Genomic DNA, 10,724 nt, shown 5'->3' with positions numbered 1-10,724 from the left:
AAATAAAATGCTTGTTCTCAAGACAGTTCTCAAGTCTACTTTGCTACCACTGAGAAACACAAATTCACACACAGTAGCCCCATCAGTTATCAAACATGACAATAAAATGAGGAAGCCACTCTCTACCAAAGGTTAGGCTGCAACAACCCTGGGCTGGATGGCTGGCCTGACCTCAAAAGCTAAGCAGGGCTTTCCATGGCTAGTACTCGGATGGCAGACTATTAGGGAAGTCGTTGTTGTTGTTGTTGTTCAGTCGCACAGTTGAGTCCGACTCTTCGCGACCCCATCACGCCAGGCCCTCCTGTCTTCCATCATGCTCCGGAGTTTGCTTAATTTCATGTTCGTCGCATCGAGAACACTGTCTAACCATCTCATCCTTTGCTATCCTCTTCTTCTTTGACCTTCAATCTTTCCCAGCATCAGGGTCTTCTCCAGTGAGTGCTCCCTTCTCATTTGGTGGCCAAAGTATTTCAGCTTCAGTATCTGGCCTTCCAGGGAACAGTCAGGGTTGATTTATTTTAGGATTGATTGATTTGATCTCCGTGCAGTTAAAGGGACTTCCCTTGGAAGGAAGTCTAGTGTTGCTATTTATTTGTTTGTTTACAAAATTTGTATCCCATCTTTTTTGTCCTTACATGGGCTACCAAGGTGGCTAACAATTTGAAACATACATGATAAAATTACATTATAAATCCATTAAAATAACCCCCTCCCAAACGTACATCATTAAAACAATTTTTAAAAGAGCTAAACAGTTAAAATACCCACAAAACATAAAAACATTGGTTAGAAAGGAGGGATCCTTGAGGGAATGCCAAACAAGACTGCAATAAAAGGAGACAGATAAATCTCTCTGGGGAGAGAGTTCCAAGGCTTTGCTGCCATGACTGAGATAGCAAAAGGCAAACAACCTTTGTTTGTGCAAACCTTCAGGAAGGGGGCCCCAACTTTTTTGAGCCTATGGATACTTTTGGAATTCTGACATAGTGTGGCAGGCACAGATGCAAAATGGCTGCCATGAAATGGTTGTCAAAGGAGGCAAAGCCAGCTTCAAAATGGCTGCCACAGTTTACCTTCAGTCACACAGTGGAGACCTTGTGCTGTGATGGCAGCTGCTGCAAAAGCAACATTTTTTAAAAAATCTGCACAGCTAATCAAATATACAATGGCGAAAGCCCCTCCCTCGCCCCATCCACTTTCTAAGAACACTTGGCAGACAGCTGGAAAGGTATTGGTGGGGTCCCCTGCCTTAAGGGGTTGCCATAAATCAGCTGTAACTTGACCACACTTTATGGAGACACAGGGTGAAACAACTGAAGACTGCTAACTGGCTTGTGAGCAATAGATAGGAAGCTGGCTGGAAACAAAGTTAAGGGCTGATGGATCTTGGTGTGACCAAGTAAAGCAACAGCCTGCCAGGGAGTTCATTATCCCACCATTATCCCAGTGCAGCATCTGATCTTCAGCTTGCACCAAGAACTACCAGAACTGCATGGCAAACTGCTTCAATGTTTTATGGAGCAGTCTGAACTATTTAATGAATTATCTCAGAACAACAGGTTTCAAAAGCAGGGATTCAGATGGCCAATTTGATGCAGTGGTTAGGAGCACAGACTCTAATCTGGGAGAACCAGGTTTGATTCCTCACTCTTCCACATACATGCAGCTGCTGGTGTGACCTTGGGTCAGTCATAAGTTCTTTCACAGCTGTTCTCTCAAGGACAGCTCTCGGGAGAGCTCTCGCAGCCCCGCCTACCTTGCAGGGTGTCTGTTGTGAGGAGGGGAAGGGAAAGGGACTAAGTCGCTCTGAGACTCCTTTGGGTAGTGAAGGGTGGGGTATAAATCCAATATCTTCTTCTTTATGGGCATGGAAAAGCGCACTTACCATGACACCAACGTTACCGATGCATTCAAATGAATAATCTACGCCTCCATCTGTCAACTCAACAAGGACCTCCTGGATAGGCTTCTGAAAGTCTTGTGGGCTGATACACTCTGTGGCCCCAAATTCCTTTGCTTTTGTAAATTTGTCTTTGTTGAGGTCAATCCCTATGATCCGGGATGCACCAGCCACTTTACAACCCATGATTACCGCAAGTCCAACTCCACCCAAGCCAAAGACAGCACAAGTAGAACCAGGTTCAACCTAAAACATAAAATCCAATTGAAGGACACACCGGAAAGAAAGCCGCTTAACAGGGAATGGCTCTTAAGCTGAAAACATTAATGCACTGCGGGAAAGCAGAATGGAAGCAGAGGGTGCGGCTTTAACAAAAACAAGATGGCCGGTTTTTAGAATTGAATTAGTGCTGATCGGATCCCTTTGCAAAGTAACAGTAAAAAGAGTTCAGCTAATGAATCTTCTCCAATCACATCATCTGGTCTTTGGTACTCCATCTAATTCATAACTATTAATGAGCAAATGGGACAAGCAGTGTTGGTTGGGAAAGCTACATAAATAATGGCCAAACTGGATGTTACAGCTGCCACGCGTCCAACCCTTGGCCACCGCCAACATTTTAGAGGAGAATCCAGCCACTTAAAAAGTGCTGCGAGGGCTCAGTCCTGTGGCACTGCAGCACTAGCTTATCCTGCCCCCCTCCCCAGCACCTTTTAAAGTACCTAAACAGCCCCACATGGCTGATCAGCACCAGGTCCGCACAGTGATTTTTTAAGTGGCTAAATCCTCCTCTAAAAATGGTGTTGTGGCCATGGGTTGGACCCATGGCCACTGTAATGTCGTTTGGCCCTAAGCAGAGTAGGGACAAAAGGCCTCTCATCCTCAGGCCTCTCAGAATGATGCTCGGCCTGAAGAGAAAGAGCCTGAATCTTAAAGCCAAATTAGATATTTGGATTTGTAAGCGTGAACAGTATCTGTGGAAATAATTAATTAAAAGTATTTCTTTACTTAAAAAAAATTAATTAAATCAAAATACTTTCCATCACATCGTTTTCCTGACCTCAACAGCACTCCCACCCGTTTTCCCCTGTAAGGCAAATTGTAGCAGGGGGTCAGAATGGACATTATTCCACTTACCACACCCACCTCCTTAAACTTTTTTAAAGAACCCAACAAGAAATTCATAAATGGACCATTTGACATCAAGCAGTTTAGCCCTTAATTTGTTCTACAAACAGGGCCTGGTTTTCCTGGCACCCTTTGCCTATACTGCAAGGAGTGTAAGGAGCAGTGTCGGAAATCATGACCGAGAGGGTTGCCACAAGGCTCTATTTAGAGAGGAATTCTAAGGATCCACACTTTCAAAACCAAAAGGGGAGGGTTCAGTAGATGTAGTACAGATCTGGCCTCCAGTTCTGAGAGAGTCAAGCTACATGAAAGCTGCATGTTTATTTCCCTCTATGTTTTTTAAAACTCTAAGGCTGCAACCAGGTCTATTTGACTTTTTCCTTTATGCCTGCTATCCAACAAACACACAGCCAATGGACAACATGTACTTTGGCTCTTGAGGAGGAAAGGAAAGAAAGGAAACACGCTTATCCCATACGGCAGCTAACAGTTTTGGTTAAAAGGCTCTTCAGGGGGGAGAAAATACCAGTGAATCAAGAATCCTACCTTGGCAGTGTTTACAACTGCGCCGTAGCCAGTAGAAATCCCACAGCCCAGCAGGCAGACTTTGTCCAAAGGGGCTGAAGCATCTATTTTAGCCAGAGAAATATCGGCCACAACAGTGTATTCAGAGAAGGTGCTTGTTCCCATGAAGTGTAGAATTTGCTTTCCTTTACATGTAAATCTACTGGTACTATCTGGCATCAATCCTTTTCCTTGCGTGACTCTTTAAAACAACAGAAAACTGCGTGTGAATATTATGCCAAATGAAGATCCTTAGTTCTTATATAAAAGATTTAGCTATACAGAAAGGGTTGGTCAGTTCTATCTAGAAGCGAATTAGAGGATCCTCTACGATCTAGGGAGAAAGATCTTCCATAAGCTTAAAGAAATGTGGGGACTTGCTGTATAGGATCCGGCCCCCACGCCTCACTAGGAATGAGGGAAGGACTCCTATATTAACATTCAAAGGGAGACATGAGGCCTACAGGAATTAATATTTCTATACACTTGCCACCATCAGACTATCCCAACTCTCCTCAAAAGGAGAAGCCAAGAACTGGAAGAAAATTCCTTTCTGGAAGGAGTCAGAAGCACGGCTGGTCATATGAACTGAGTTACAGTTAACATTTCCTGCCTGCTCTATTACTGAGAACTTAGCAATTTATGAATCTTAGTGTTTTTTTAAAAAATTATGTTTCTAGTCCTTATGCTGGCTTCCAGGAAACGGGAAGTTGCCAAGAATGATTTCTAGCAGTAGGGCTTCGTCATGTGCCCCGCCCCCGTACCTCACCCAGGGGAACTGCGATCCCCCGCGATTCCCCCCGAAATGACCTCTGCTCTGAAGACTGAACCCACTGGTCAGCAAACTGCATGTTGCAAGCACTTGCCTTGATCCCAGTGGAGTCAGTCATTAGGCAAGTAATGAGGTGGGATGGGGATGAGGGTGAATGCTGGGATCACATCTTGCTACCTTTCCCCCCAAACACCCCTGTTCAAGGCTCACTTTTCACAAAGCCTATATACACGCACGCACACACAAACACACACACATATATATGCATATGCCAAGTGGAACTTTCGTTTCCTAGGGTACCACAGTATAGGATTCAAACACCTAATTAGGTAGCAAAGCTCCATCCAGATGTAGACTTCGAAAACACTGAGGTTAAGACAGTGGTCAGCAGGTGCCATCCCAATCTCCTGCCAGAGCATTAAAATGGTACCTGAACAAGTCTGGTCGGATGTGCACTACACAGCTATAGAGGACAAACAGCTCTCTTCTCAAATCCACATGGCAGATCCCTGTAATATACTCTAAGAACTCTGAGCAAGGTTCCCTGCATATGGTAATGGTTACTCTGTTTATTTATCTTTCTGGATCCCTGGCAACCTGACTCAGAGCTTACAAGTGTATCACTGCTGTGGCAGAGGGGGATACGTGGGGAAGTGGGAGGGAATCCGCAGAGGAGGCCCCATTCTAATAAAATAATTACCTGTGCCCCCACCCACCCCCTTCCACTTTATTCACTTTCATTTATACCCCACCTTTCTCCCCACTGGGGACCCAAAGCAGGTTACATCATTCTCCTCTCCTCATTTTTCCTCAGAAAAACCCTGTGAGGTAAGTTAGGCCAAGAGTACATGACTGGCCCAACGTCACCCAAGCAATCTTCTAAGGCATAGTAGGGAGGGAGTCAAACCTGAGTTTCTCAGATTCTAGTCCAACACTCTATTACCACAGAATTCATACAGCTCTACCAATCCCCCCCCCCCCCAAATACACCTTTTCTAGACGTCCCATCCCATCCCTGCCCCCTTGACCTGGGAAAAGAACAGTCCCCCCCCAACCCCCCAAAAATACACCTGTTCTAGACGTCCCATCCCATCCCTGCACACTTTGCCTTTTCAGCTCTGGACAGCACCTGCTGAGATAAAGAGCACCATGGTTTCTGTACTATTCACACGTGCCAATCACAAAGTCAACTTAGTTTGCTTTGTGACTGAAACCTTGCCTCCCATGTGGGAAGAGTCAGAGAAAAAGATTTACAGCTAATTAAAGAGTGTGACTTTCTTATTGTCACAAATTATCAAACCAATTAGTAAGTTTACAACACTAACAAGCGCCTGGAAACAATTCCAGAGGGGCAGCTGTGGCCCTCTGTAATGGTTTCCAGGCGCCTATTACTAGCCCTGACCTGGATAGCCCAGGTTAGTCTGATCTCATCAGATCTTGGAAGCTAAGCAGGGTTGGACCTGGTCAGTAGTTAGATGGGAGACCACCAAGTCCAGGGTCACTACACGGAGGCAGGCAATGGCAAACCACCTCTGAAGGCCTCCTGCCTTGAAAACCTTATGGGGTCGCCGTAAACTGGCTGCGACTTGATAGCCCTCTCCACCACCACCAGCCATGTTAGTCTGCTGCAGCAAAAACAAACAAGAATCTACTGCCCCCTTCAAGACTAAGCCTGAGCTTTTGTGGACTCGAGCCCTTTTCTCCAGATGTAGTTGAATAGCCTCTAGTCCATGACAGTTCAAGCTGGAATAAAATGTTAGTCTTTAAAGTGGCAGTAAATTCTCTCCACCACCCATCGGTTAGTCTGATCTCATCAGATCTTGGAAGCTAAGCAGGGTTGGACCTGGTCAGTAGTTAGATGGGAGACCACCAAGTCCAGGGTCACTACACGGAGGCAGGCAATGGCAAACCACCTCTGAAGGCCTCCTGCCTTGAAAACCTCATGGGGTCGCTGTAAATTGGCTGCGACTTGATAGCACTCTCCACCGCCAGCAGCCGTGTTAGTCTGCTGCAGCAAAAACAAACAAGAATCTACTGCCCCCTTCAAGACTAAGCCTGAGCTTTTGTGGACTCGAGCCCTTTTCTCCAGATGTAGTTGAATAGCCTCTAGTCCATGACAGTTCAAGCTGGAATAAAATGTTAGTCTTTAAAGTGGCAGTAAATTCTCTCCACCACCCATCGGCAAGGGCACTATTCTTTTTTTTTTGTTGAGTTTGCTTTGTCCACTTTTTAAATTACATCTAACAGTGCCATCCTATGCAAAGTTGCTCCAGTAACTCTGGGGCAACTCTGCATAGGATTGCATTGTAAATTAATTACCTTCTGTTGTGGGGGTGGTTAACAAACCAATACTCAGCTGACATTAAGAATGCTCATCAACCAAGCCATGAATATCAAAACAGACAACAATCTATTCAGCCCCCAAATGAATGACTAACACAAATCAAGCCTTCTAAAATAGGCGCTTTTCTAGCCAAGTGACCTTGCTTTGGATTAAAACTCAGCAGCATATTTTGTACTTCTCATCAGTTTGTTACACACAAACAAACCTAATTACAGAAGAGTGCTACTTATCATCTTATTTGCTATTTTTTTTCTCTCTTTTGGGGGGAAGTATCCAGACCCATAAGCAACTGACATTATGTATGTTGAAAAATGAAGCCATTTCATAGGTTAAACATAAATGAATACCTAACCTACAGCTAAGAACAAGCTGTATATCTAGACATGAAAGCATAGTTTCAAGTGGGGTTTTCCTAGACACATTTTGCATTAACCATGGTTAAGTGTTACCTCTGCCCTAAGCAAAACATGGATCTTAACCAGGGTTATGGCAGCAAACCACATACGGCATTAACCAGTTACTGCTGCACTGGGCAGTTCGGTGTAGTGGTTAAGTGCGCGTACTCTAATCTGGGAGAACCGGGTTTGATTCCCCACTCCTCCGCTTGCACCTGCTGATGTGACCTTGGGTCAGTCACAAGCTCTGGCACAGCTGTTCTTGAAAAAGAGCAGTTTCTGTCAAGAGCACTCTCAGCCCTGCCTACCTCACAGGGTGTCTGTTGTGGGGAGGGGAAGGGAAAGGAGTTTGTAAGCCGCTCTGAGACACCTTCGGGTAGTGAAGGGCGGGGTATAAATCCAATCTCTTCTTCTTCTTTGGGTTGTCTTTGTTAGCCATCCACCATTTATGGTTCTCACTGATACCACAACCTTTCCCTCTCAATGCATGCACAGAAGACACCAGAAAAAGTGGTAACCTCAAACCGTCTGACTCCCTCAGCTGTAGAGACCCTTGGCACAGGGCTATTGTGTACACAAAACAATCTTCTTCACCCTGTATGAAATGATACTAACCTTATTTTCTGGCAAAGATTTGTTTTAGGATTTAAACAAAACTTGCATTCTCCACATTGTGGAATATACAGAGGGATGACTGTGTCTCCTGGAAAACAGAAATAGAATTGAAATCAAGCATGGAATGTTAAAACTAGATTTTAAAAGTCAAACTGCATGGAAGTTTAGCAAAAGTAATATATGCAGGGGGGTTATATTCTCCAGTTGCTCCAAATACACATTTGCGGGAGCTCAGAAAGCGCAGCGAGCATCTCACTATACTACAGCGCTATGAAAAGGTGAACCCTGCTAAAATTCAGTCTATTGACTAAGAATTAAAAATATACAGATCTCACCAACATTGAAAAGTTGGCTAGTTTTAGTCCAATCCATGTCCTCTTCAGAAGTTGCTCTCATGTAAAAGTGTGACATTAGGCCCCTTGGCTGATAATTGGCTGATGCTCTAGCCAGCACCCAGCCCTTCCCCACAGGCCCCACAAGCCACATATTCCATCACAAAAACTGCTTCACACAAGTGCAGGTTATTATGCAATAGCCATGTTATCAAAAGGATAAGCTTTTCAGTGCTGCATCCTGATTTTCCTGATAGAACCTTCACGCTACAGAAGAGAGAACAGATTGGATTTATACCCCACCCTTCACTACCCGAAGGAGTCTCAGAGCAGCTTACAATGTCCTTTCCCTTCCCCTCCCCATAACAGACACCCTGTGAGGTAGGTGGGGGCTCAGAGAGCTCTTTCAAGAACTGCTTATGAGAGAACGGCTCTGAAAAGAACTTATGACTGACCCAAGGTCACACCAGCAGCTGCACGTGGAACACTGGGGAATCAAACTCTGTTCTCCCAGATGAGTGTATGCGCTCCTAACCACTACACCAAACTGGCTCCTTGAAACAAAGTCAGTGGGTAGGAGCCAGACTAAGTTTTCCAATAGCGGAAGGGCACTGTTCACATTACAATAGTCTTACCCTGAAATTTTCTTGCCAGTGACCCAAAAATATAAGACCTACTTCTACTTATTTTAATTTCAATAGGCATGTAAATGCCACGTATGGTCCAACAAGCATGCTTTCAGTAAAGCAGCTTATCACCTTTGGGTTCCCAGCACCCAGGTCCCAGCGGGGGTTCCCCTGCTTTTCAAAGTTTCAATTCATCGCTGGCCAGTGGGGGGATCCCCACCCCCAAACAGGGACATTGCTGGGGAATATCCCCAATATGATGATGTCACCCGGAACTGACATCACCGACACTGGGGGTGATGTTCTAGGTTTTTTTGGGGTAAATTCTAGGGTTTTGAAGGCAAAAAACCCCATAGAGTTTTGCCCAAAATCTAGAGCATCACCCCCTTGATGTCAGTGACATGGTGACGTCACTTCTGGGTGATATCATCGCTTTGTGCACATGGCAGAAGATCCTGAGAAGGACCCGGGAGCCCCCCGCCAGATGCTAGGTAGGCCCTGGCAACCCTAGAGCATGTATAGAGCAGTGACCCAGCAGGCAAACCATGGGCAGGAAGTAACAGATTCAACCTCACAGACACCAACTGTCATTGGACCAGCCACTATTCTCTCAGTACCCACACTGACCACAGCATAAAATGGGGATAATAATGTTCACTGTCCTAAGAAAGCTGAAAGTCAGGATCACTCACATAGACAGATTTCACACAAGAGCTGCGCCACGGTAGCGCCTCCCTCTGCCCCACTTATATTGGTCAATTTCCCACTTGAAGCCGCAGGGCCGCATTTTGACCTGCGGCTTCGCCCGATTTTCCCCGTGGTTTTGTGATCCTGTTTTTTGAGGATCACGAAACCGCGAAGCCACGGGTCAAAATGCGGCCACGTGGCTTCAAGTGGGAAATTGACTGATGGAAGCGGGGCAAAGGGAGGCGGACCGCAGTGCAGCTCTTGTGTGAAATTGGTCATAATGTTTGTGAAGTGCTTTGTACACTTGAAAATGTGCAGTTATTCCCAACATTTTATCTAACATTCCTCCAGCGAATTTGGAGCAGCTTATGTGACAGGGAATAACTGCCGATGTAAAGTTGATGTTTACATCTGGGATCATCTAGGTTTACTGCAAACAATCCTTCAAATGATGACTGGAGGACCACAAATGAGCTGCAGAATCATGGCTTTGTTTCTTATTTGTTACATTGTTTGATTGTTTATATGCTACTGCCCCTTTAAGACTAAACCCTATAGCATTCTGGGTAACGCAGATGTCAGAGATGGCAGCATTTTCAGTGCTGAAATGGGTTTGGTTCTGAAAATGTTTTAGTTCATGTCTGGTGTGTCCTTAAGAAATAAAACCAACATTTTCTACACATCCTTCATTTCCCCCTAGTCAGAAGGGAACACATTCATAGGTCTCCCCTCTTCTACTCAATCCCCACAACAACTCTATGAGATAGATAAGGCCAAGAAAGAGGGAGAGACTGGCCCAAGGTTATCCAGCAAATTTGGTGACAGAGTGGGAACTTGAACCTGAATCTTCCAGCTCCTAGTCTAACATGTTAATAACCACGATACCACACTGCTATAGATATACTAAGCCTTATTCCTACATGCGGATTTTTTGTCTGACGCTTCTACAGCATTAATAATCTTTTTGTTGCAAGCGCTCAAAAAACACTAGAAGGTTTTCAGGATTTCTGCAGACTGAAGAGTCTTAGGCAGTAATCTGTCACATCGCCTACTGCCTGGAATTTTTAACTGGAAATGTCGGGATTGAACCTGGGCCATACCTCCTCCCCTCTCATTTATGTGGACACAGGAATTGATTCAAACACCTAATGAGGAAATGATGGCAAGGCAAACAAGTAGAAGAACCCTGAGAAACTCAATACACACACACACACAAAGTAAAAGATTGCCAATGAAGAAAGGAAAAGTGCTTGGCAAGAGACATAAGTCTGCCTACCTGGTTTAAATTTAGTCACTCCTTCCCCAACACTTTCCACCACTCCAGCTCCTTCATGACCCAGAATCACAGGGAAAGAGACCTC

The 10,724-nt window shown here is 45.0% G+C and overlaps 1 protein-coding gene across 1 annotated transcript in view; it reads right to left on the bottom strand.

The window, feature by feature from the left end:
- LOC107114471 (alcohol dehydrogenase class-3) overlaps positions 1 to 10,724 on the bottom strand; it is a 16,606-nt gene that overhangs the window by 2,533 nt on the left and 3,349 nt on the right. The window contains exons 4-7 of the mRNA XM_015415968.1: positions 10,640 to 10,724; positions 7,719 to 7,806; positions 3,575 to 3,794; positions 1,886 to 2,146 (exon numbers count right to left, since the gene is read on the bottom strand). The exon at positions 10,640 to 10,724 is cut by the window's right edge and continues 12 nt beyond it. Coding sequence (XP_015271454.1) covers positions 1,886 to 2,146; positions 3,575 to 3,794; positions 7,719 to 7,806; positions 10,640 to 10,724 — 654 coding nt within the window. The remainder of the gene's footprint in view (positions 1 to 1,885; positions 2,147 to 3,574; positions 3,795 to 7,718; positions 7,807 to 10,639) is intronic.

This window comes from Gekko japonicus, unplaced genomic scaffold (assembly GCF_001447785.1).
Source record: "Gekko japonicus isolate JY-2015 unplaced genomic scaffold, Gekko_japonicus_V1.1 scaffold68, whole genome shotgun sequence".
Classification (NCBI taxonomy): Eukaryota; Metazoa; Chordata; class Lepidosauria; order Squamata; family Gekkonidae; genus Gekko; species Gekko japonicus.
Note: the sequence above shows the minus strand (reverse complement) of the source record. Positions and strands in the feature narration are given on the sequence as shown.